General features: G+C 51.0%; 2 protein-coding genes across 7 annotated transcripts in view; both read left to right on the top strand.

Moving 5' to 3' along the window:
* The window catches only part of TNR (tenascin R), a 47627-nt gene extending 33216 nt beyond the window's left edge, over positions 1-14411 (top strand). For all 3 annotated transcript variants that reach the window (XM_032446232.1, XM_032446231.1, XM_015869798.2), the window contains 13 exons: positions 88-351; positions 955-1221; positions 1317-1436; positions 1862-2005; positions 2649-2768; positions 3043-3186; positions 3900-4030; positions 4938-5070; positions 6936-7087; positions 8147-8243; positions 8761-8922; positions 10231-10394; positions 10747-14411. In XM_032446232.1, coding sequence (XP_032302123.1) covers positions 88-351; positions 955-1221; positions 1317-1436; positions 1862-2005; positions 2649-2768; positions 3043-3186; positions 3900-4030; positions 4938-5070; positions 6936-7087; positions 8147-8243; positions 8761-8922; positions 10231-10394; positions 10747-10866 — 2018 coding nt within the window. In that variant the 3' untranslated portion in view covers positions 10867-14411. The remainder of the gene's footprint in view (positions 1-87; positions 352-954; positions 1222-1316; positions 1437-1861; positions 2006-2648; positions 2769-3042; positions 3187-3899; positions 4031-4937; positions 5071-6935; positions 7088-8146; positions 8244-8760; positions 8923-10230; positions 10395-10746) is intronic.
* Positions 14412-19426: 5015 nt separating this feature from the next.
* On the top strand, positions 19427-24609 carry KIAA0040 (KIAA0040 ortholog). Of its 4 annotated transcripts, none has more exons than XM_015869575.2 (2): positions 19427-19498; positions 22737-24609. In XM_015869575.2, the coding sequence occupies exon 2, from the start codon at positions 22837-22839 to the stop codon at positions 23167-23169; it is 333 nt and encodes a 110-aa protein (XP_015725061.1). In that variant the 5' UTR covers positions 19427-19498; positions 22737-22836; the 3' UTR covers positions 23170-24609. The 4 variants fall into 4 exon arrangements, with proteins under 4 accessions (XP_015725061.1, XP_015725063.1, XP_015725062.1 ...); XM_015869577.2 differs by lacking the exon at positions 19427-19498 and adding an exon at positions 19547-19569; XM_015869576.2 differs by lacking the exon at positions 19427-19498 and adding an exon at positions 19605-19757.
* The last annotated feature ends 1834 nt before the right edge of the window (positions 24610-26443 follow it).

The raw sequence follows: 26443 nt of genomic DNA, 5'->3' as shown, positions 1-26443 counted from the left end.
AGTCAGATCCTATGGCCTTCCAGCTCCTACAACATCCATGGGACAACATATGCATGGGAACAAATATCTGTAATATCCAACCCACAGAGCTTGATAGCCCCCGGGACCTCCTGGTGACGGCTTCCACGGAGACATCCATCTCGCTGTCCTGGACCAAAGCCATGGGTCCCATTGACCACTACCGTGTCACCTTCACCCCTGCCTCGGGGATGGCCTCTGAGGTGACGGTGTCCCGTAATGAGTCACAGCTCACTCTCTCTGAGCTGGAGCCAGGGACAGAGTATACCATCTCCATCATTGCTGAGAGGGGACGTCAGCAGAGCCTGGAGGCCACTGTGGATGCTTTCACAGGTAAAGAAAACCAAGTGGAGATGGGGCCAAGCACAGGGCACTACCCCATTACCAATTCCCCACCACCAAAACTCATGAGACAGGGATGGGGATGAGAGCTCGGGGACAATCAGAGCAGGTCCACGGACCTGAGAAAGGTGATGGCCCTACCAGTGTGGGCATCCTGCCCCTCTGGATGGTGGCACTGAATGTCTTCTTGGCTTAAAATTTCCATAAGGAGGAAGTAGGGAAGCCTCTGTAGGAAATTGTGCTGTCCTCTGTGGTCTGAGCTGGCAGAAGGGAGAATCCAGGCCTCGAGGGGCCTCAGAAGTACCTCTGGGATAATAAAAACATGGTTGAGAAGTACAGACAGCTCATCCCAATTGTATCAGATTGTCCCCTCCACCCATCATATGTTTGCAGTCAGAACTGAGGAAAACACCATTTCCCCTTTCCAGTTCTGCCTCTTGATCCCAGCACAGATTCAGGCCACTGGAGCACCCACATGTGGGGCTTTGCCACCCCCCTTATATCCCCTATATTCCAGTGCACAATACTGGATACAAGCAAGACGCTGGGAGCCGCAGACTGCAGGGGGCTGCATCTCCCCTCTATGGCTTTCAGGAGTCCGGCCCATCACGCAGCTGCACTTCTCCCAGCTGACATCCTCAAGTGTGAACATCACGTGGAGTGACCCATCCCCACCTGCAGACCACCTGGTCCTCACCTACAGCCCCCGGGATGAGGAGGCAGCACAGCAGCTGGCACTGGATGGCACCCGTAGGCATGCCAGCCTGACGGGTCTGCGGCCATCCACTGAGTACCTGGTGTCCCTGGTGGCTGTCCATGGCGCAGTCAGCTCTGAGCCCGTCACAGGCTCCATCACAACAGGTACCCACTGAGTGTGAGACCCTGCCAAGGAGGTGGGTGGAGGAGGGGGAGTGGACCTGCCTTCCACAGCTGTGCTTTCTGCTCCATCTCACCAGGGATGGATGCACCAAAGGACCTCAGAGCGAGCAACATCACCCAGGACTCCATGGTCATCTACTGGAGCCCTCCTGTTGCTCCCTTTGATCACTACAGAATATCCTACCGTGCTGCTGAAGGTACGGGGTCAGACACTGTGCAAAGTCCATCCTAGCTATGCTGTACCCCAGGATGCACATGGGGCTGGTCCTAAGTTAAGCAGAGGACTTCAGCAGTGTCCCAACAGCTTCAGCCCATTTCGCTCTTACTTTTCTCTTTTGGAAAATGTGGTGCAAGAGCAGCTGCTGGGGTTGGGGAGCAGGGGCAGAGGTCAGTCCCACATCACTGCAGAACCCAAATTACAACCGGCACAACTAGCCCTGATCTCCTCCTGTACCCTCCTCTCCAACCCTTGAGCCCGAGTTTTGCCAATGATGATGGAAGGACTGAGTCAGTAGGATGATGGACACCCTGGGTTGTGGCACTGCCATCCCCTCCTGGGCAAACTCTGCACCTAGGGTCAGGGCCAGATATGTCACCAAAGCTCCTGACTCTGTCCCTGCAGGGAGGACAGACAGCACAGCCATTGGCAGTGATGCCACCGAGTACACCATCCGCCTTCTGCAGCCTGCCACCAAGTATGAGATTGGAGTGAAGAGTGTGCGGGGCCGGGAGGAGAGCGAGGTGGCCTCCATCACCACATACACAGGTAGGAAAGGGCTCCCAGTGGCAGGCAGTGATCAGACTGGGCCATGTCCTGTACTGGGGCAGGGCTGGCAGCCCATAGTGTTTCTGGCAATCAGACAACCAAGAGTGTACTGAACCTAATGGCATCCTGAGGTGAGCTTGAGATGATGAATGAGACTCACAAGGACCCACTGGGGACTTTCAAAGTATGTCTAAGCAAAGCCTTTCCTGTATATGCTTGTCATGGAGGGAGTGACAAATCTGTGTACCAGTCACAGGGAGGGCAGAGATGTGATGCTGGGCAACCATAACAACCTTTCCTAAAGGAAGTACAGGCTTCCAAAAATAATCCCTAGGGAAATATGTGTCAGAGTCCTGAAACAAACAGCATCTGTTGCAAGAATAAAACCCTCTGCTATCCCTGGACTCCTCAAAACCTAAAAAACCTTAGCTTCTCAGACTGTGTATTGGGAAAACAGTGGAAGGCAAACCTGGATAGTGAAGCAATGCAAGCTGCAACATGCTGCCCACCAGCTAGGGAAGTAATATCTCCTCTGTAGGTAAATGTGTGCCTGGGAAGAGACCCAGGGCCAGAAGAAGCCCTTCCAGCTTCTAGTCCAGAGTCCCTTAATGCACCTGACCCTCCAAATCTGTCCCCTGTGCAGCCATGGATGCTCCGCTGGGTGTCACCGCCACCAACATCACCCCCACCGAGGCACTGCTGCAGTGGAACCCGCCGCTGATGGATGTGGAAAGCTACGTCCTCATCCTCACCCGCCACACAGGTGTGCTGAAACCCCGCACCCCTCTGCTGCAAGATTTGCTAGGGCTCCATCTCAGCTCACCTCTATCTCTCCCCCCACCCCAAACCTGGGATTGTGTTGGTTTTCTTTCATGGAGGGAGCAGTAAAGGAGCCTGTGCCTTGGGAGAACAGTAGCTGGTGGGTGGTGGAGCTGTACCCCATCCTCAGGCACTGACTCATCCTACAGCCAGGCCCCATGGCACGTATCACTACCCAGCCTCATAACATCTACCCTAACTCATCTTTCGGCTAACAGTTGCAGGAGAAACAATTCTGGTGGATGGAATCAACCAGGAGTATCAGCTGACCAACCTTCAGCCCAGCACCACTTATACGGTCGCCATGTATGCCACCAATGGGCCCCTCACCAGCCAGACCATCAGCACCAACTTCACAACCCGTATGTACAGTTCTGCTCCTACATGACCCTAACCATCCGTCCACCCCAGGAAAAGACAGAAAGGCTGATGCTAAGTTCTCGTTCCAAACATATCAATGTAGATATGGCCACATGCTAAAGGGACACCCAAATACCAGTGCTAGACAAGGCACAACATGAGAACAGGACTCCCATTACTGCATGCATTAACCATCATTTTCTCTCCTCCAACACCCACTGACATCTTTCTTTGATTTCCTTTGTGTTCAGTGTCCTGAGAAGATCCTTGATCAGGTGTTCTTTCCCAGGGCCATAGTCTGGCTCTGGAACAGGCCATCAAAGTGGGTTGTGGAGTCTCCTCCTCTGGTGATACTCACATCTGCCTGGAAACTTTCCTCAGTGACCTGCTGTCGTGAACCTGCTTTACCAGGATTGGACTTGATGATCCCCAGTTGTCCATTCCAACCCCATGACTGTGATTCCAAGGAGAGTGATAGACCCCATTCCACATGCATTCCAGAGCATGCACTGGAGGGCACTTAGAGGGTTTGCATAGCGCTGTTCAAGGCTGGGAACAGAGCAATCAGAGCTGGAAATGGGATGAGGATGGACTTCAGGCTGCGGCTGGGGGTTGTGGGGCTGGATACCAGTCAATATAGTCAGGGAACAGCTTAGAGAAGATGCAGTGGTTGTGTGTGTGGACATGCCTTCCCTTGTGCCTATCCACCTTGCAGTTTTGGATCCTCCAACAAACCTGACTGCCAGTGAGGTCACCCGACGGAGTGCACTGCTTTCCTGGGTGCCTCCCGTGGGAGACATTGAGAACTACATCCTGACCTACAGATCAACTGATGGAAGTCGCAAGGTGAGTCCTCATGGGAAGAGGTTCACTGAGTCCAGCAATCACTCGATCACGGAGGGATGAGCAGAAGAAGCCCATAGAACCAAAAGAATGATACTCCTTAGGCCAAGGATACCAGAAGGGCACATTACACTCTCCAGTAAATGTAACTTAGATAAACAATTGGAAAAAGCAGAAAAGGACTGCCTAGGGCAAAACCTGCAAGTCTGGGCAAAGAGGGAATGCCTGGGAACAGACAAAATTCACAACTCATGAAACACAAGCAAGTTGAGGCAGGAGAAAATTTTCCAGCAAGTGGAGATGTTAGAAAGGTGATTTGCCCTCCCTGCAAAGAGGAGGGTAGGCACAGACAGCTAATTAATCCCTCAGTACAATATATCTGACTGTTTAACAAGTGTGTCCATATCTGTCTGTCTGGAGGAACTGCTACAAACACTATCAGAAGCATGTCACTGTAAATCATCTCATTTCCTGGTGCAAGTAACTTGCTGCTGCTGGAGGATAACAGCATTGCAGAGGTGTTCAATATAATGCTCTGTGGCATTGGCTGATGACCAGAAAAATTAACATGACAGGGATTGATGGAGCCAAAGCTGGCTGATAACCAGGCTTGGCCACCCCTGCTCCTTGCAATGCTCAGGAAATGTGTCACACCCCACTCTGAAGACAAACAGATCCAAGCGGTGTCAGTAAATAGAGCACTAAACCTCCAGTGTCCAAAGCAGTGAGTTCTTACCTGTACTATCCCAAAGCTGGACCTCACGCTGACTTAGCCCAGAGCTGTAAGCAGCCATGCTGCACCCTCAGCCAAGGGCTGCAGCAGTCTGTGGCTTCCCTTCCCTCTTCACTTGCTCTTTAGGCCACCCATTCTTTTTCTCATCTGTTGCTCTTGGTGTCTGCCCATGTACAGGAGCTGATTGTGGATGCTGAGGACACATGGATCCGCCTGGAGGGTCTTTCTGAGACCACCGAGTACACCGTGCACCTGCAGGCTGCCCAAAATGCCATGCGGAGTGGCTTCATCTCCACCACCTTCACCACAAGTGAGAACCCACACCTTGCAGGCCAGGCCAAAATGATGCCCTTGTCCCTGTAGAGAAATTCCCTCCATCTTCACTGCCAGTTCAGTGCAGAGAGTTTTCTTTGAGTTTGCTGTGGATACACTTCCCCATCCTGGTTACATGCAAAGGTTCCTTCACCTGCTTTCAAGAGATAACAGAAACTATTTACACCAACAGAAAAAGAAAAGGCTTTTTTTTTTTTTTTTTCCCCCACAGATGAGGTACTCTATTTTTTTCTCATCCCTTATCTGGGTGCATGTAAGGGTGGCTAATTGTAAAGGTATTGACCAAGATGGCGGTAAATAGTCAAAGGTTATAGGCAAAAGAAAACTCACCAATGTCAATGCCTTGACCAGAAAGCTGAGGCAGTCTCCACTAGGAAGCAATCTCCAAGAGATGCTGCCTCAGTGGTGGTCAGCCCTTAAATGAGGTCTCAGAAGAGGTAGAATCAAAGTCCACCCCTTCCGGGAGCACAGCTCCATTACTCTCACCTGTGCTCCTGCAGCTGACCCAACACTTGCCTCAGCTGATTAATCAGTGGTTCAAGCTGTGATTTCCCATACAGTGCATTACGTCAGTGCATTTCCAGCAGGTGATGGGAAAATGTGTGTAATCTTCAAGGCTGCTCAGGAGTCAGGGACAAAACATCTCATAGCTGGCTTCTCAGAGAGGAGAATGCAGGACAAACCCACTCACACCAGGTAACGAGAGCATCACTTCAGTTAAACAAAAATGTGTCTCCTTGACTTCATTAAACACCATTGCCAGCTAATGCAGCATCTCAACAGAAGTTTAACTCACCTCAAGGTAGGCATTAGCAGGAAACCAATTTCTCCCAACCTACCCCACCTAAAGGAGAAAGAAAAAGAAGAAAGAAAGAAAGAAATAGGCTTAATTTAAAATGCTTTGCTTCTTTGTGCTCTCAGTACACATCTCAGGGTTCTTCCATTCCCTCTGACACATTAATAGCTCCATCTCTTTGTTTCATGTTTGCATAAGGTTCTTAGGGAGTTGTATACAGATGGGACAAAAGGAAGAAATAGATACGGTATTTATAATTTATAGTGGTTTGAAATGTCTTTCAAGGTCTGCTTGGTTCTTTAAGATATGAATATGAATTAAGAAACAACTAATCTGTACGGAGCCCAGGGGAGCCTGGAGTGGATGCCTTTGAAGTAATTTACATTGTCGAATGGTACAAAATGTAAACACTGTCTCACCAGAACTTCTGCAGAGAGAGGAAGAAGTAGGGGATATATATAAAAAGTGACAACTTGACAATTTTGGGTCTTCTGGTCAAAAGGGTTGGGGAAACAATGGGAGAACTCCCTGTCCTGCCACTCCTATGGGGCTGTGCATTAAGGATAGATGAACATGGTACTTCATACTCTCTCAACTGCAAGTCTGACGTCATTTACAAGGACATGGGTCAGGAGAACTCCCCTGGAAACAGTAAAGTCATAGAACCAACTTAGAGTTGGCAATCCTAAGAGGAGAACAGGTTTTTGGCATTTTCACAGCTGTCCAAATATGCCAGCGACAGCTTAAACCCCAGGGTTATAGAAACGATGCGGAAAGACAATGAAAGGCGTGACATTCCTCATCACTCATCACAGTGTTACCACACATCTTTCCAACGTAGGATGTGTGGGAACTCATTAATGTGTGCTCAGATTTACCCCATTGCATTCTATGGTGTTGTCGGCAGATGCACAGTCACCACTGCCTTGCAGAACCCAGGACACAAAAACATAGCTAAATCCTTGCTGGACTGTAACCATCAGGGCCCGAGGCACATGGAAAAGCTGTTTGCCTGCCCTGATTTTGATCATTGCTTTCTTTCATAGGTGGCCGTGTCTTTGCCAACCCTCAGGACTGTGCCCAGCACTTGATGAACGGAGACACACTGAGTGGTGTCTACACCATCTCCATCAACGGGGACCTCAGCCAGCGGGTGCAGGTGTTCTGTGACATGAACACAGATGGCGGAGGCTGGATTGTGAGTTACTGTGGCACACCTTGACCCCAACAAAGCTCCAGGAGCAGCCCCGTAGCACTGAGACCCTCTCCAAGGGGACAGCAACCCCCTGAGCCATGCAACTCCCTGCCCAGATTATGCAATGGCAGTCTCCCTGCACGTTGTCCCCATCACTGAGGAACACCATCCCATTCTGACAGCAAAACCAAGCTCCACGCCAGCTTAATGTTGCTCGCCTCATTTCCCACACCACAGGGAATGGCCCACACTCCAGTAATAATAGTTACACTTGGAGAAATGGCCTTTGATTTATTTGACGTGTTTGCAAGTGCTTTTGGAGAGAAAGATCTGCGAGTAAATTTGAAGCTGATTTATTGTTCTAGAAATAAAATTAATGTCTACTAGCTTTCATAGGGAATGATTCACACTGGCTGCAATAGGAGGGTGTCAGGCATCACCCAGATTGAATCTGCACTGGAGCATTTTAGAGGCAAATCTCTGTCTTGCTATTGAATTGCACCATCACCACTTGTCTTTACTTAGACGGACTGGCCACTGAGGGAAACAATGCTCTGGCACTTGGATTATTTTTGTCTCAAATACTCACTTGCATGTATTATATAAAACCCCAATAGATGTACAGTCCAAACAAGAAGAAAAAAAGAAGGTTTTCCTTAACTGCTGAGTTCTAGCACAGCTATATTTTCAGCCAAGAATTTTTCCTCCATCTCACTCTGCTTCAAAGCATCCCGTTGGGTATCACAAAAGAGCCAAGCAAACACAGAATCATGCTAGAAAACTGGAGAAACCACACTGGGTATAGCATAAACTCTGAAGGCTGAGTCTTTCCTCCTCGGTCTATTATAATATTGCTCCCTGCATCTTCTAACTTGTCTTCAGCTGATCCATCCACACCTGAACCAATGGCATGGCTGCAATTAACATTAACTAGATGGACATTTCCATTTTCTCCACTAAAAGGCACTATGGCAGGGCAGAGTATTCTCCTGGCTGTGTGTCCCAAAGCCTGACCAGGTCATCCACTTCTCACATAGTGTCCCTTGGTTTCCCCCAATGCAGGTCTTCCAAAGGCGACAGAATGGGCTGACTGACTTCTTTCGAAAATGGGCAGATTACAGGGTTGGCTTTGGGAACTTGGAGGATGAGTTTTGGTTGGGTAAGACCTTCACTGTTGATCTTGCACCAAAGTGTCAAACCTAAGCTCCTCTCCTCTGCAATCTCTCCAGGCTGTTTTACTTCCCTTGTTCATTCCCTGCCCTTTGCATTTGAAATTCACACTTCTGAGTGATATAAAAGCACACCATAAAGTTCCCCAGTTTGCTGCTCCCAGGCTGGGGACCTTCATGGACCAGCATCTTCCCTTGGATGACTGGAGGTGTTGGTGAACAATACAGTTAACAGCACAACTTCTCAAGCACCTCTCCTGGCCTTAGTCAGCAAGCCAGTTGCCCAAAACAGGAAAGAACCACGGGGAGGTGCAGCTTGAGTGGAGAAAGAAAGCTTACACCCCATCAGTGTCAGCAGAGATAAGGCCTAACCACAACCTGCCCTCTACTGCCTCGTCTTGCTTTCATTTCCCAGAAACACTTTACTTGCCCAGATCTTTCTGGTTTGCTGATGTAGCAGATTCATGTGCTGCATCTCACCAGGTGTCTTGTTGCTTGTGTCCCCAGGCTTGGACAACATCCACAAGATCACGTCGCAGGGACGTTACGAGCTGCGCATAGACATGAGGGATGGCCAGGAAGCAGCATACGCCTACTATGACAAATTCTCCGTTGGTGACTCCCGGAGCCTCTACAAGCTTCGGATAGGAGACTACAATGGCACTTCTGGTACAGCCTCAGGGCTAGCTGAGGGCTTCCCCAGTAGGGAAATGCTGGGACTGGTCAGTGTGAAGGTGTAAAGGAAGTCCCAACATCAAAGCTTGCATTTCTGGAGTGTAAAGATGCAAGCCTACAGGCCCTTTCTGCCTTCCTGCAGTTCACTGTGCAAAGCAGGCTGATAAATTCCACTAGAGACTGATAAATTCCACTAGGGACTGAGGGAATTTTCCATCAGGGATAATATATTAAATATCAGAGTCGTTGCTGTTCAGATAATCAGGTCATCCACCAGAGGTGTCATCTCAATGAACATCACCGCAGCTCACTATTGATGCTGTGCTGCAGGGTGTGTTTATCATCCTCCTACAGCAATGGAAAAATCTGAAATACTCTGCAGAACTTTGCCCCATACAGACCCAAAGGTAGCCACTATTGTAAGGGCACGGGCACACCTGTTGGCTCAGCTGACACAGCAACATTGAGCTTTGCCCACCATGTGAGGAAGGAAGGAGAACATGGGGGTCTCTGCCCCAAGTAGGGGGTAGGGGCACAGCTACAGCCCCTCTAGCTGGGGTAGAAGTGTCCAGTGACTGCAAACCTTCACAAACACCCCTGTGTGTGTCAATATTCCTTAAAGCATTCAATGCACAGTTTGGGAAGAAAAGCAGTCCCAGACTGCATAGTTCTCTGCCTTCCATTTCTGCAGCAGCATTTGTGCAGCACTTTTCTTTCCCCCAAAGGGAGTTTCTCTCCCCTTAGTAAGGAGGGAGAGCAGGCTGGTGGGTTTGGTGGAATAAGACATAACATGGCTTCCAAAAGGGTCAGAAAGACACTTCCTCCCTCTTATCCAGAAGGAGAAAAGAAGGGCAAGCATTTTGGTTCAAGAGAAAAATGCTTGTTTTCCTCAAGAATGGGCAGGTCCCTTTGGTTAGCAAGAGGGAGGGAGGGAGGGAAATTCCTCAAGGTATGCAGCTGATCCAGACTCCAAGAAATCAAGGCTTTAGCTCATTTCTGAAACACTGAAATTCAGATCCAAATACAGACGGCTACTTTATCTTCCAAACCCTAAGATTTCCTATGGTCTGTTCTGATCCAAAACCAACAGCAGAGGACCTCAGATGAATCCACCATGAGTAATCCCAGTTAACACTATTCCCACACCATCCCACCAGCCTTCAGCTATTTGAGCTGTTGACTGACAGGCTACCACACACACCAGAATTTCCTCGTGAAAGGCCAGATGGCTTGAACATTGAGGCACACAAGCCAGAAGTGGGTTTGCTGGTCCATCCCCCTTAACAACGTGTCTTTCCACAGGGGACTCCCTCACCTATCACCAGGGCCGCCCCTTCTCCACCAAGGACAGGGACAACGACGTGGCCGTGACCAACTGTGCCATGTCCTACAAGGGGGCCTGGTGGTATAAGAACTGCCACCGGACCAACCTCAACGGCAAGTATGGAGAGTCCCGGCACAGTCAGGTAAGGGCAGAGCTGGGCTGAGACCCTTCAGCATTTCTTCAGGCTGTGGCTGGGGTTGCATGGTCTGGTCACTGGGGTCACTGACATTGACCTTGGTCATTTGCCATGGTGCTCTTGTAGGTTACACTACAAAATATATCCACCAAATCTCATCAGGAGCCTTTGGGCAGTGGGAAAAAACAAGCAAGACAGTTCAGCAGAAGAGTTTCTTGCTCTTCCTGTAGCAGGCTTTTCCCTCTGGTTTCTCTATGCAACCAAGCTTGTTTCCTTCCTCTCACACTTTCATTTTGTGTGTGTGCCTTTCTTTACACCAAACCTTAACCCTTCACCCTTTACCTCTTTCTCCATCCAGGGAATTAACTGGTATCATTGGAAAGGCCACGAGTTCTCCATCCCCTTCGTGGAAATGAAAATGCGACCTTACAACCACCGTAACATCACTGGGAGGAAGCGACGGTCCCTACAGCTCTGAGCCAGCAGAACTCCCCTCCCGCCACCTGACCTTTTCTGTCATTTGTTTGTATTTTATAAAATGAAAAGGGGAAAAAAAACAACAAAAATACCCCTCCTCTGAGATAGCAACCTGCCCCTCATGAGTCCTGGAGGGAACCACAGCACAAGCAAAGGCTGTGGGGGGAAAGAAAGACCTCATTGCTTTGCATCTGTCCCAGAGAAATACCAAATTTCCAGACTCCCTGCACCCATACTCTGGCCCTTAACATGAAAAGAAGGAGAGAGACAGACAGATTTTTTGATATTTTTGTTAAAAGACCTAGAAATCCCCAGCAAACCCCCTCCAACACTTTTGTTACAGGGTTGGTGGCAGAAGCCTTCCCAGCAGGGACCTTCGTGCCATCATTTCTAGCCCAAGGCACAGCCAGGGACACCTGGCCTCGTCCCCATCCCTGTCCTTTCTCAGCAGGGAGGCCCTGAGCCCCCAATGACACCATCCCTCTGCAAGCAAACTATCACACTTCAAGTCCACAGCAGTGTGTTTGGGTTACACTGAGCCTGAGAGAAAAATAGAAGGTGATAGATTGAGGGGGAAAAAAAGATCATTTCTTTCAGTCTTGAAATCATCATTAAGGTCTGTTTCTTCTGCTACTTCTTTATGCCACCATGATGTCATTCACAGAGGTCGCTGGTCCCAAACCAAAGAGCCACAGAGAAGGACCAACAACCAAAAAAGCCATCACACAGCCAGAGCTCAGCCTGAAGCCAGCAGTTGTGTCATGCCATGTCCAGGGACCTGCACACAACAAAGGGAAGACAAGTGCACGCTGAGAAAGGCCCATTGCCTTGCCTCTACACCATCCCTCCATGCTTCCATCACAAGGGGGACCCAAATCTCAGTGCCTTGGTATCACCATCTTTCTCATGGGAAATAACTGCTTCCCTCCTCAAAAGAAGGCTTGGCCCATTTAGATTTTGGAGCACCTGGAGACCCTTGAAAGAATAGACATATTCACTCTTTGCATCCTTAATCTCTCTCATTCTAAGGAAGATGGACACCTCAGGAAGCCTTTGTTGTCATTGCTGCCACCTGCACAGAGCCCCAGAGGTCACCACCATGGACCCACCACTCCGCAGAGGTTCTGCTCAATGCTGTGCTTTGTCACCCACGTGTCCCAGGACAATGCAGCCCATCACTGGATGCACAGCCAAGGCAGAATTACAAATGCTAAACACTGCATTTTGATTTTACCATACTGAAGCTGCTTTGTCTCAGGAAACATCTTCCAGATGGCAACATAAAGGCATCCTTACAGTAGCTTATAATTCAGGCCAGTGTCTCTTTCGTGGTCACGCTCCTTGATTTGCTGACGTTACTCACCACCCTGCAGAGCTGAAGGAGGGCATTAAGCAAGAACCCAGCCCCTTTGTCCATGCTGGGCACACAACCTCAGCTGGCCCCGAGGTCAGGATTAGACATGGGGTCCAGCCCCAAGGTGGGCAGCTCGCATCCTGCTGTCACAAATCAGATTTTAATCAGTTCTCACTAAGTGAGTCCAACAGCCGGGGCACAGGCCAGGCAGGAGGCTGTACATGTTGAGATCTCTGCAGCATCACTGATGGCAGTATCTCAATCCACCCACGCAGCCTGCCCCATTAAATATCCCCAGTAGCAGCAAGTAGAACTGATTAAAACTGAGGAGGCCTCCCGCTAGAGCAGCACAGTAACATTTTCCCCACCACTGAGAGTTTATAGGTAAGAAGTGCCCTAAATAAAGTGCTATAGTACAGCACTCACAGCTATGAGCAGAGGTTGGTGGTGGATGATATTCATCTCCTGTTCTGGATGGAGCTGTTTGCTTTTCCACCCAAGTGTAACAAAGAGATGGCAGTGAAAAAAAAAATGGTAACTCAGCCCTGGCTATCAGGAGGAAGGCAAGAAACCTGGTTTTGTAAGCACAAAACAAACTGAAGCAAACAAAAAAAAACCTTGCTTTTCCGTGAGGCTCCAAAGAAGATCCTCAAAGAAGCTGGTTATTCTCCCAGTAGATGTTCTGACATGCATCCCTCCCTCTCTGCTCACATCCATCATCCTGTGGTCCTGCAGCTGGGACAGGAAGGCCTGGCCAACACAGCTCTGTCATCAAGTCTGAAGGACACCCCTGGGGACAATAGTCAACCTTCCAGTGAAACAAAACAAGTTCTTTCATTGAAACAAAAGGGATGTTACAAGCCAGAAAGCCTGGCTTCTTCCCAGTTCTCCTTCCAGCATCACCTGCTCTGCTTCCTTCCATCACCGTCCAGATGGGTAAGGGCCCCTTTGCCTGAGCACTGCTGGTGTCACATCCTGAAGCCCACAGCACCAGCAGCACATCAGTCCTTCACCCTGCAGAAAACCACATGCCCCCAGCACCTCCACAGCCTTCCAAAGCCACCTCTTGTTTCTAAACCCAAAACACCAGAAGGAAACACCAAGGGACCCTCTCAGCTCTTTCCCAATGTGGTTATCCCTCTGTTTCTGTTCCCACCTGACATCTTTTCCACCACACACTGCTTTGCTGTATGACCAAAGAAAAGAAGGCCTGAAAGGAAGATCTGCATTCAGAGAAGTGACCCCTAGGGCAGCATTTACAGAGGAATAGTGGAGTGGAGGCTTCCCCAAAGACAGCTGGGCTTTGGCAGGAGGATGCTGCAAGAGTATCAGAGCTGCACAAAGACTGGGGAGAAGCCTCCACCTCTGCTCCTCCTCTTTGTGCTGCTTTATTGTGTGCATCATAAAGCACAGTGCAAGCCTAAATGCACTCTCAGCTCCTTCCCAATGTGATATTTACACCATGTGAGGCAGAGCTTCAGGCAGCCTGCAGGAGCCCCAGCACCTTCCCAGCACCTCACCTCCACACCAGCCAGGTTCCCTTTTTCCTGACCCCAGCACATCACACCCTGGGGTGACCACACACCTCCAAGCAACACCCAGTAGCCTTTCATCCCCCATCCTGACCAAAGGCTTTGCTCCAGGACCAAGCCCAGCCCCATTTCTACCAACCAACCACCTGTAGTTGGGCCACCAAACCCAACCAAGCCCACATGGATGGGTGGCATCTCCCTGCTCAGCCCAGAGCTCTGCAGGTGTCAGAGGTTTGCCAGAGGGATGGTGACATGGGAAAGAACCAACCAAGCAAAAAGCAGCTCCTCGTGTACAGGCGTTACACTGCAATTGTGTTTATTCCTTCAGAAACTAAAAACCAAACAACACAGAAAGGCGACAGAAGAACAGAGGCAACAAAACCCTTTGGAGAGATTTTGATGAACCAAACACAGCCCAGTGCAGCCAAATGAGGGGAAGATGAAAGCAGATAAATGCATAAAGAGAGAAGATAAATAATATAAATAAATAATATATTAAACAACCCTTCCCCACCCCATAATGAAAACGTAGCTGGGAGAATGGGATCGACGCTTGTTAACCATTGTTAACTAGTATTTTTAGTCTTGACCGCTCTTAGGCTATGTATAGTTCCTTTTTTTAATGCATTTTCTATACATTAATAAAAGATACCAAACGAGTCAGCTGTGTGCCAGTCTGGGAAGAAAAAGGGAAGGAATGAGAGGTGATGGCCTTATGTTGTTGTTCCAGAGAAGGTTCAGGTTGGATATTAGGAAAAACCCATCCAAAGAAGTGGTGATGCATTGGCACAGGCTGCCACAGGGGTCACCATCCCTGGAGGTGCTCTGGACTACAGAGATGTGGCACTGAGGGATGTGGGCATGGTGGGGTGGGTTGGGGTTGGACATGGGGATCTTACAGGTCTCCTGCAGTCAGAATGGTTTCATGATTCTGTGATTCGAGGGCTGAAGCTCCATTGCAAAGCAGCCTCCCTCCATCATCACCCTCCTAAGCAGAACATGCTCCTGGTTAAACAAAACACAACACGGGTTTAGCAAAACCTCCAGGAAAAAGTGGGAATCTCAGAGAGTACAGGAAGCCTCCCTTCATTCCATATGCAGGCTTTATTTAGATCTCACATCTTAAATTCTCATGTTCACCGTGCAGCCAGCCAGAATGAGAAAGCCCTGCAGAAGCCAGACTGCTAAATTTAATGCTGGAGAGACAAAACAAGGGGAATTTGCTTTAAGGTGTTTTCTATGTTTCTGTTTCTTACTCCAATTCGAGAGAAAAAAAGGGAACTGCAGAGCATGGGGCACGTCTGCAGCCTCACTGCTGTGGGGAGAGGACAGAAAAGCCTGGAGCTCAGCTACTGGCACTGAGTGACCCCTGTGCCAATGAATAACATCAGCTCCAATTTGCACTGAGGCTCACAAAGTTTTCTGGAGATGTATGAGGTGGAGGACATCCCAGCCTTCATCATGGTGCCCCACTAAATGGGCACTGTGGGTGACACCCAACCTTGTGGGTGCCATGTATGACCCCTAGGTGAGGGCAGTGCTCCTCCAACGCATTTCAGACTGGATGAGGAGGGGGCCAGGCTGCCATAAGCCCTTTCCCAAATGCCCCGTGCTCCTCCTTCATCCCATGGCAGTCATTAATCCCACCACACCAACCCCATCACCCACCACCGGTGCCTACCCAGCCCATCACCCCACTGCCTCTGCACAGCACATGTTTTGCATGGCTCATGCACTCATTGCAAGCAGTGATGATACAAAGTCCAGCACATTCTAGACAGGGTCACACGTGGTAAAATGTCCCCTTCCCAACCTCTCCAAGAAGCATAACTTAGCACAGCAGCCCCTTTCCTCCTGGGATCGAGCTCCAGCCAAGCATTGTGCTGCCCGCCATCCCATATGCACTTTGTACCCAAATATTTCATCAGAGCCCTTTTACCGAAGTCCCTTTCTTGCATGAGTGATGCTTGGGAACTTTGTCCCACCAGCAAACATCAGGAGGGCACACAGAAGGGTTCTGGGCCAGCCTGTAGGCACTGGTCTCAAGCCTGGCACTTGAGCAGAAGCAGCTTTAACCCCCCGTCCCAAAACCCCATTGCCACCCCCCTTTCTCTGCCTTCCAGCTTAGAGGGTAGGAAAGCACTCAGAGCCCTGCAGAGAAAATGCCAAGCTTCCTGAGCTCAGGGTGCCCAACTCCCTCCCATACTCGATGCTTTGCAGAATGTGGTATTTCCTTACAGCGCTGTTTCTAATGCTTGTTTTTTGCTTTTTATTCCCCCTCGTAAGCCTGAATGTGCTCATCATCCATCTAAAACCCTCGTTCCCCTTTTTATCTCCTGTAGCTACAAGCATTACCGCATAATTATGCAGGGCATTAAAGAATATCTCTTTTAATCAAATCCAAATGCACAGCTTTTAATTTTCATCGATCCATTTTTCCCCTTTGCAGGACTGGGAGCAAGGTGAGGGCAGCCCATGGGCTGTTCCCTTTCCCACCTATACATACACACAGTGCCACTTCCAACCCATTTCAGCAGTTTTCCATGACAAAAGCATAGAGGATACACACAGCAATCGAGGCTGAAATACTGAAGCTGCGCCCACCTGCCTCCCACCGACCCCAGCACCATGCAAAGCTTTGAGCATCACCAAAGAAAGGCACCTGCCATCCCTTGAGGGGGTCAGGGAGAGGTGAGACACCCACAGGAGAGAGACCTTTGGCTGCTTGTCCTCTTTCCCCCCTCCAACGATTTGCATCTTGCTTTCATTTCCCCCCTGCCCCAGCTGCACAGTCCCCATACAGCAGAGCTGCGGGGCAGCATCAGGCCCTACACTGAGGTCCTACACTGCTCTGAAGCCTGGTGTTTAATGTGAGATAGTAAAAGTATTCATTTAAAAAAGGAAAGAAAGAAGAAAATGGTGCCTGCTATTTGTTAAAGTAATGCCATTGCCCTGCCCTGCTGCTGCTCTGTTGAGCTCAGGTTTGGGGTGCTGACACTGAGTGGGGCCCAATGCTCAGCTGTGGCAGAGGGATGGAGTGCAATGGGGCTGTGCCCCTGCTCCCACCATTAGGAGCACATTTTTACCCCCCCAAAAAGCCATCTTGGCAGCTCTCAGCATCAGGCAGAAACCAGGTGTTCAGAGCAGCATGAGATTAAAAACAACACACCACCACAACAGAATCCAAGCAGCCCAACCACACCTCCCCCCCAAGCCATTAACCCCTGGGACTCTGCTTTGCAGAGAACAATCCCAACAGACAGCAAGCCAGGTTGGATACAGCCCTTGGGTAGGAAGTCCCATGTCCCAGCATTGCTCAGCCCCATGAACATGAAGGATGATGGACACCCCATTTTGGTGCTGGATGAGGGGTACCCCACTGCCCCATCTCCATGCTAGGGCACCACCTCATCCCCAGGCTGCTCCCCACTCAGCTCCTGTATGTGGTTCCGCTCTCCCCACCTCCTGCTGCCATGGGATTTCCTCAGGAAGGAGCTCCTGCTCACACACACAAAGCAACCACCGATTGTTTGGAGTGTCCCAAACAAATCCTCCTTTTTATAGGGGGTGCTCAGCCTGACAGCCCTGCACAGCACAGGAGCAGCATCACAGCATCCCCATCACTGCAGGTGCAGAATGGAGCCACAGGCACTTCTGGGGGCACAGCTCCCTGGCCTACAGATGGAACCCAACACTCTGCGGGCCATTTTGCCCCTGGAGAACTGCCCCCAGGGTGAGGAAAGCCTGACCTCAAGACAAACCCAAGGCAGCTCAGTGCCCACCACCTGGCCCCAAGCATCGCCCGCCCCATCCTCCTCCTGAGCTCTGCTCCAAAGCCGGAAAGGCGACTGCTGCTGCTCAAATAAATACCAGGGGCAGCTATTTTTATCCAGCAAGCAACCGGGCAGCTTTATTTTTAGCATTTAAACTGCAGCCTCCTTTTCCTTTTTTTCTTCTCCTTTCTTTTAGCCGGGAGGGGGGAGAAGGAGGGAAAATGCAGAAGCATCAGGGAAAAATGAGAGGAATGTTTCCCTGCGAGCAGAGTTTTCCATTGCTTACTTTGAGCCGGGGCCGCTGTGTGCAAACAGAGCAAAGGGGAAGGTGTGCCCGTCAGCAGCAGCTCTGCTCTGTGCTGGAGGGGGGAAACAGGGGAATTTTGCTGCAGTGAGGCTGCGAGGGGGGGTTTGAGGGTGCAAGGATGTGGGTTCCAAACACAGCATCCCCAGGGATTGCGTGTTTTGGGTTAAAAATAGGCCGTGTGCTGGCAGATCCCATGGGTCCCATGGGATGCAGAGCCCTGCTTGTGGAGCACCGATGCGTTACAGCAGCGTTTTTTCCACCAGTCACTGCAGGGTTTCCCAAACATTCAGGTCTGGTTTAAAAGGATTCTCACCAATGTCTCTGTGGGCTCCTCCGTCCATGCTGGAGGCCCAGGAGGAGGAAAGAAAGCTGTGTAATCCGGAGCAGGAGTGATTCATCGGCCTCTGAGTCACAGCTTCCTCTTGACTTGGTGCTGCTTCTGGAAAACAAAGCACCCAGAGAGTTCCATACAAGCAGGCAGCAGAGGCCACATCTTGCCCAAGAGCAGAGCCATCAGTCACCAGCTCCATCACATCCCCTCTGCGTGGTCACTGTCACACCCTCATTGCTCCCATCCCCAGCACTCGTGCTTGCTGAGTCAGAGCAGCCCCACAGCTTCACTAATAGGGAACTAATAAGGAACTAATAGGGAACTGGGGAGGCTGAATGAAACTAACAGGTGACAGGTTCAAAACCCCAATATTTGGGTGTTTAGTGTTATTTTTTAACACCGTACATAGCCAAGCTGTGGGACTCTTTGCTGCGGGGTTATGTGTTAGGAGGGATTCGTGTTCTTGTAATGCATCTGATATGGACCACCATTGGAAAGAGGAAATGAGGCCGGACAGAGCTGAGAATGTTGCATCCATATATCCCTGTGAGTTGTAGAACGATTCAGGCTGGAAAAGACCTCAAAGACCATCTAAGCCAACCCACCTCCAGTACTGCCCACTAAACCATGTTCCTAAGTACCACATCTTATGGCACCTCCACGGTTTTATGGCACCTCAAGGGACAGGGATCCCACCGCCTTCCTGGGCAGCTGTGCCACTGCATCACTGCTCTTTCGGAGAAGAAATTGTTCCTTATATCCAACCCAAACCTTCACTGGCAAAACCTGTGAGCTGGCCATGCTCACCCCCCGAGGCCGCTAAAATTGGCCACTTCCAGTTAAGGAGGATCAAAGAGGGACGGGGTTTGCTCCGCTTGCTCTGGCCAGGACAGCCTTAGCTGTGTGTTCTTGCAGTCACAGCATGCCCGGCCGGACACTGGGCTGCGATGGATCCCGGTTACACCTCGTGCGCAGATAGAAGAGAAACGGGAAGGAAAGTCTAAGCGCCTAAACTGGGACGGCTGGGGGTGTTCGAAACCGAGCAGGAATCACGCCTGGAAATCACCGAACCCTCCGAGCAGCGCCCTGCAGTGAAGCCGCCTCCTCCACAGCCCGTCCCGTCTAAAGGCAGCGCTCTCCTCTTCCTGCCCGCCGTACCCCGCACTGTTAACACAACACAGCCCCCTCGGGCCGTCCGCCCCGTCCCCTCAGCTCCTCCTCTAGGGCCCGGACGCGCCTCCAGCACCGGGGCGGAGCGGGGTGAGCCCCGCTGGGGCCGGGCCGGGGGCGGAGGCTGCGGGGCGGGCGGCCCATTCCGTCGGCGCGGCGGGACGAGGTAGGTGCGGGCCGGCAACACGCGGAGCCCCTCCGGGAACAGCCTGCGGGGAGCCCAGGAGCGGGATGGGGGTGAGAGGCTTCGGGGTGACCGCGGCTGCCACCTCGGAACGGCCGGTGGCACGGACGCAGGAGATGCCGTCGCGTCCCCCGCTTGGGCTCCAGGGCTGAGCCAGGTGGAGCCGCGCTTGCAGGGCTCCCGGTGACACTGGTGGAGGCACGGAGGGGGTCTGGTGGCCGCTGTGGCAGTGCAGGGTGAGGTCCGTGCTGTGCTTCGTGCAGCTCAGCCCGTGCTTTCACTTTAACCCCGTTGGCAGCAGCCGCGTCGGGAGCGCTCACGCCTGGCCGGAGTGTTGGGGGCGCGGGGCGAAGTTCTGCTCAGTGCGGCGGCTCTCGGCTCACGTTTTGCTTTGCAGCCTATAAACGGGGCGATTGACGGCGGGGCTGCTGCTGCTGCTGCTGCTGCTGCTGCTCCTCACCACTTCTAGGTCTGCGACGGCTCAGGCTTCACCCCGCTGCCTTCCAATCTGCAGGTGCAAACAGGGAAAACTGGCTGTGTTCCGCATGCGTCACTGAGCTCGCAGGCTCCAGGGGAGCTGGGACACACTGCACCTTGGTTGTGTGCACGGTGACTCCCAGCCCTTGGCCTTGTTTGCAGGGGCCCTGCAGCTCCTTGCCTGGCTGCGGTTGCTGTGCCACGGATGTGGGCAAGCTGGCACTGCCAGGCTGTGTGTGCTGGGTTCCCTGTGCCCGGCCTGTGCCCCCCAGTTTGCCTCTGTAACACAGGAGATGCTCCTTCCCTTAAAACCAGTTTGCTTTTAGCCGAGGTGGATTAAAGGATGCGGTGCTGGGCACCCACCTTCAATAACCCCAACAGGAGAGGCACAGACAGCAGCTCCAAACCCCACTGCAGGACCTCCTGAGCCAGTTCTCCTGTCAGCCTCCTCCTGATGCACTGCCAGCACTTCCCCAGCACAAAGAGAGCATTTAACAGGCGCTGAGCAGCCCTCCCAGACACTGCCCTGTCTCCAAGTGCCTCCTGGTTGATGGTTCTTGGCCCAGAAATGCACCGACCTCCCACTGGCAGCTCCGTGTGTGCGCTCACACCCATCCTGGATCACAGCTTGGACGTGGCTCTGCCCCTCCATCCTCCTCCAAAGGGAGATGCTGCTGCTGCTGAAGCACCAAACAGGGCACGTTCCTAAAAAGCAGTGAGAAGGAAGGGCTGCGTGCAGGAAGGCAGGCGCTGAGCGAGCAATGGGTGGCCTCAGCTAACCCCAGCACTCTCAGGCTCAACAAGGCACCCGTTTTCCTGCTCTCCCCTCTCCTATTTGTTTATTTAGTAACAGAAGAACCCCTTCATGTAGCGCACAGGCATCTCTTCATCCACAACACAAAAGGCGATGCACGCACCAAAAAGCAAAGGCGTTTGAAAAGCAGCAGTGCTACAGGGCAGCCTGGGTGCCGTGCTGGGTGCCGTGCCTCTGCCTGCCCTGCTCTGCAAGGATATGCATCACCCCTTGATTCTGCTGCCCCACACTGCAGGGTAGGGGTCCCTGCTGCCAGCCTCCCCCTGCAGACTAAACAGCCAACAAAGGCTTTTTCCCCCTCATTCAGATCCATTTTCAAATGGAAACATTTCAAAGGACTCTCTGCTCTTCTTTCTTTCCTTCTTGCTTTTTGTTTTTGCACTGCAAACAATTAATTACGAGCTTAAAAGGAAGTCCCAGCCCTCCTTCCCTCCCGTGAAGTTTACAGGCAGTAAACATGAAGCGGCTCAGGGCAGGAGTAAAACTGAACATCCTGTTTTGTCTGAAATTGAGGCCGTCGTTGTTTCGCTTTTTGCTTTTTAAGAAGCTTTTTGGAATGAAGGGCATCGTAGGAGCTCAGTGTTCCTGCCTGGATAGCGAGCTGTCAGGATATTTAGGGATAAATGGCAAACCTGCTTCAGGCCAAGGGAAAGCTGCTGTGTTTATTTGTACGGCCATTTAACCTTAAGACATCTGCACTAAAAATGGCCTCGGAGAGGAGGAAATCTGGGACAAAGCTCAATGAAGTGCTCTCTGCTTTCCTCAGTGCCCTTTGCTTGCAGTGCAGTGGGCAGCAGAAAGCACCATGGGCACCCAAGGACTTTCTCTTACCCCCTCCTGGGAACAAAGCTCTCTTTAAATCCCCTTTTTACTGCACACAAAGTAGAGGGTAGAGCAGCAACAGGATTTTCGTCTGTGAGCTGCCATTTGGAGCCTGCCCACCACGGTGCTGCTTCCTCTTGGCAGGTTGCAGGTGCTGTGCTTCGGGCTGTCAGGCTCTTATGGTTTCCTCTTTTGGATCAGATAGCTTTGGTGGTGGTTAGGAGATAGGCAGGGAGTGAGTGCACCCAAAGTGCTGCAGGAACCCAAACGCTTGGTGCAGGGGTATCTGGAGATAGCAGGTGATATGCAGCGATAAAGGCAATTCAGAGCAGGGAAGGGCAGCACTGTAGAGATGGAGGTTTCAGCTTGGGGCCCTTCATGCTGCTCCATAGAGGAGGAGAACCAGCAGTTCAGATGCCTCAGCTTCCCCTTTGGTATATCACAGGGTTTTCAATATTCCCTTGAGAGGCTGTGGGGCTGGACTCCCAAAGGCAAAAGCAAAGCAAAGAGACACCGATGTAAAATGGCAAATGAGGGTGAAACATGCTCTCTGAGCCTCATGTTGCTCCTGCTGACTTTCCATCGCTGTGATCCATAACTCAGTGATTCTTTGCCCATAACCTCCAGGAGCTCTGCCTGGCCCCAGAGGGAGGCTGGGAGTAGAGGCAGCAGCTCCCTTATCCTGCCCTCCTCTATTGCAGGAGGGCTTCCCCAAAATCCTGGGGCTCAGCAGCACCTCTCCCTCCTTGAGGGGGAGGAAAAACCTCACATCATGCCACAAAAATGCTCCTCAGCCTTGCCCAAGTGTTGGAGCAATTCCCAGGTGAGTCATGGAGGCTTCTCAGCGCAGGCACTGCAGACAGCCCCTGGGGGCATGAGGCTGCTTTTGGGGACCAAAGTTCACCCACGCTGAGCCACGAGTGATCTGCTTGGGTCCTGCAGGCTCTCACCCACCTGAGTGCAGCTCCATAGTGTAATTTCTGGCTGGACTCTGTGGGCACAGACCTCTCGCCCTGCAGAGACTTTGACTGTGCTGGCAGCTCTGAGGAAAAGAAAAACACACTGAGGGCACAGGCACCTGATCTGAGTCATTTCTTGTCTCTGCAGGCACCACCCAGAGCTGCTCGTGGAGCCCGTTAACTCCTCACAGGAGTCAAACATATCCTGAGGAGCCATAATAAAAGAGGAATCCTGCCCAGGAGCCAGCATGGAGCAGAAGATCAGCTCGTTCTTTAATTCCATCTTGGAACTTGTCCGCACCAAGCACAAAGAGGGTGTCTTCAACACCGTCTGCCTCGCAGTGCTGCTGGGTCTGCCCTTCGTCGTCCTCATCGCATCCATCTTCATCTGCTGCCACTGCTGCTTCTCCCACTGGAGGAGACAGAACAGGAAGAGGGACAGCCCCAGCAGCAACGGGCAGCTGCAGGCAGAGAGGAACAAGAAAAAGAAGAAGAAGAAGAAGAAGGATGAGGAGGACCTGTGGATCTCGGCTCAGCCCAAGCTGCTCTTGCTGGACAAGAGGCCATCTCTGCCTATCTAGCGACCAGCTCCGATGTCTCCAGTCCTTCCAGCTGTGCTACAAGGAGATGCTCATACTGCTGCCACTTTATGGTGACTTTGAAAAGAGGCTGAGCACATTAGTGGGGTATGAGAGAACCTGAACAGAGCAAGGCTTGTAGACATGGGTTTATGCCCCCCACCAAGGTGAAACCCTCTGCAAAGGACATACGGCCTGCTGAGCCACCATGGGGCCATGCTCACTCTCACCTTGGAGATGCAAGGCAAACCAAGTGCAGCATTACAGTGCAGTGCAGACATCCTGGCCCTCCTGCCCCCAAACCAAAAGCAATATGAGTTTCACAGGATGCACTCAGCCCAACCTCAGAAACCTCAAGTCCCAACGTAAGGCAGCAAAGCAGAAGGCCATGCTGCCACTCAGCCCAGAGGCAGGAAGGAGCCAGGAAGTTGCAAGACCAGCCCTTTTGCACCGGCACCTAAAAAGTTCCTTAAAAGACTTGTTTTATACAGACTTGCTTTTAAAGAGCCCACCATATTGCAGCAAAGGCTGCATCACCTCTATGCTACTGCAAGAGCGGAGACGTAAGCTGACGCTGTGTCATGGCTTAGCTGTGGCTGTTAGTGTTATTTATTGAGTGACTACTAAAGAGCAGGACCAAAGGCCCCTCTGTTACAGGGCTTGGTGCACTGAATTGCTATTGGAGCAGCACTTTCCCAGCACAGTCCTCCCCGGGCCACACATCGGGGGCACGCACAGACCCACAAGCACACAGCACTGCCAGCTGCTGCATGGCCATCAGCACAGCTGGATCTGGGACTGCACCCTGCACTCATTTCCTTCTCTATCTCCATCACCCTCATTTCTCTGCCTGGCAAAGCCACCAGCTGATGGCAGCTCCTTGTGCCACCCATCCTGGTTTGTGCAACTCCAGCAGGGTGGTGATGCTGACATCACACCACGGGGCTTGGCTCCATTTGGCTGCACTGGTGACAGCCTGAAGGCTCCTCACCACTCAAGGGCTTTAAATTGCCCCCACATGTGCCTTATTTTCCACTTTCCTTTGTGACCATTGAAATAAACGACTCCCTCCTCCTCCAAAACAGGAAATGGTGTATAATGGTAGAAAGCTTTTAAGCTTTGCCACACGTACACCCATCCCCCAGACAGGTACTTGCTGGCCAAACCATGCACTGAACCACTGCATCGAGTCAAAAGCAAAAGAGATGTGCCTGTTATCATTGGGGTGACGGCCAGCTGAGCATGAAGGCAAAAGCAGCATGGTACGGAAACACGGCTGCACTCCCCCTGCATTGCCAACTCACAACTGTACTTCAATATCAGCCTTTTCCTAACGAGTCCATGCAACAGGAGGGGAAAAAAAACCACCCACAAAACTATACATTTTCCTAGATTCTTATTGTTTTTTGTACAAATATAAATGACTCTAAAAGTGCAAACAAACGCCGTGCCTCTTGCTGTTGTGTTTATTTTCATGGGGAAATTGTTCTTGTATCTGTTCCCTGGCCCTAGATAAGACGCTGGGAGGGCTTAGTGGTCAGATGTGCTGTGCCTCTCTGCCTGCAGACAGCTGTGCAGCTCCAAGTTTTCTTAAAGAAACAGCTTAACTTAATCAAGTTTATTGGCCTCGTCTTGTTAATGAGCACAGTCAAGTTCCTCTCCCCAAAGGCAGAAATTACCAGGAAGAAGAAAAGCAGCATTTCAGGCTGCAGGGAAGGGTTCTTTTTCCCTTGTGAAGGCTCTGTAACACGGGGTGAAACCCAGCTGATTTCTATCAGACAAGTATTTCGTGGTGTCTGCAGCTCCTCGCAGCTGTTCTGCACTGGGCATGGAATGGGGAAGGACTGGCAGGAGGAGGTGGATGGGGGGGGGGAAGCTCATGTCAATTTTTGACTGTTCCCTGGAACAGCCCAGGGATTAAGAGGGTGCCAAAATTGCCCCATGTCATCTCTGAAGTCCCATTAGGAGGGGAGAACTGGATCCTCAGTGACCGTTCCTCTATTTCCTCAGCCAACAAAGCTTGAAGTACGATGGCTACTTTCCAACCAAGTGCCCAGTACAGTAAGACACTCCCATTTTCTCCTCTTCCCATAGCCCAGTGAATGGTGACTTACACCCTTGAGAGTCTGATGCCTTCAGGAAGCAGCTACTTTTCCCCAGCAGCAGCATTTTGCAGAGTCCAGCCCTCTTAATGGGACAACTCCAAGCAGCTCGAGTCTTTAAACCAGATCAGCCAGCTCCTGCAGGCAAAGAAACTGCTTATCAGAGCAGCCCCAGCCTTTAAGTCTGTGATGCAGCCTGATTAGCCCTCAAATCATCTTTCCGTGGAAGCCAGCTGCATACAGGACTGGTTCTCCCGAAGCAGCATGAAGAGAGGATGCCATCCTGTGGTTGTCTGGAAACACTGGCTTCCCACATTAGCAGTGGTCTCTGACTGCCCTTCCTAATGAAGGAGACAGGCCTGTACTGCAGAGAAACAAGCTCATTCCATTTCAGAAGTGTATTGAGTATTGCTCTACCTCTGTAAACAAAGCTTAGTTCAAATTGAGAAAGAATAATAATTCTGACACCCAAAGCAAGGAAGGCAGAAATATTTTAAGACCTCCTTTATCTGCAATTTTATTGCTTCTTCAGAATCCGGGGGCTCTTTAAAATGTATTAGTCAGCTTAATACTGGGATAGAAAAGGCCATTAAAGCATAGAACAATCACGTTCCAATCTGCTCAAACGAGCAAGCCTTTAATTAAGCATCATTTGGTGAGCTCCTACTTCTCCCCTGCCTGTAGCTGGTGGTCCAGACACCCTGAAAGAAAAGCCTAAGGAAGAGTGTGCAGATCAGCTTAGTTCTCTGATGCTAATTTTAGGGCTGGATGACAAACATTAACTTTCCAACATTGCTATCCATCTACACTGTTAATGAAAAAGAAGAGGATGGCAGATGGGATGTTCACATGGAGAATTTTCTTTGCAGTCTGTATCGAGCAAGGATTATACAGAGGTTTGTGATTGTGAGACAAGCTTGGAGGAGTATAGCCCTTACATTTACCTTCTTTGGGGCATCACCTGGGAGTGTGAACGTTCCCTTTACTGCATGTCTCCACAGGCTTTTCTTTGGCTGAGAGATGAGAAGAGACAAGTTAAATATAGACCAGGATATCACCCTGGAAAGATGTTATATTGGAAATTGAGGAACCCAGACTACAGACTTTGCCTGTGTTAATGAGGCTTGTTGTCAGCAGCTTGACAACATTTCCCAAATCTCAGTGCTTTGACTGGA

This window comes from Coturnix japonica, chromosome 8 (assembly GCF_001577835.2).
Source record: "Coturnix japonica isolate 7356 chromosome 8, Coturnix japonica 2.1, whole genome shotgun sequence".
NCBI lineage: Eukaryota > Metazoa > Chordata > Aves > Galliformes > Phasianidae > Coturnix > Coturnix japonica.
Note: the sequence above shows the minus strand (reverse complement) of the source record. Positions and strands in the feature narration are given on the sequence as shown.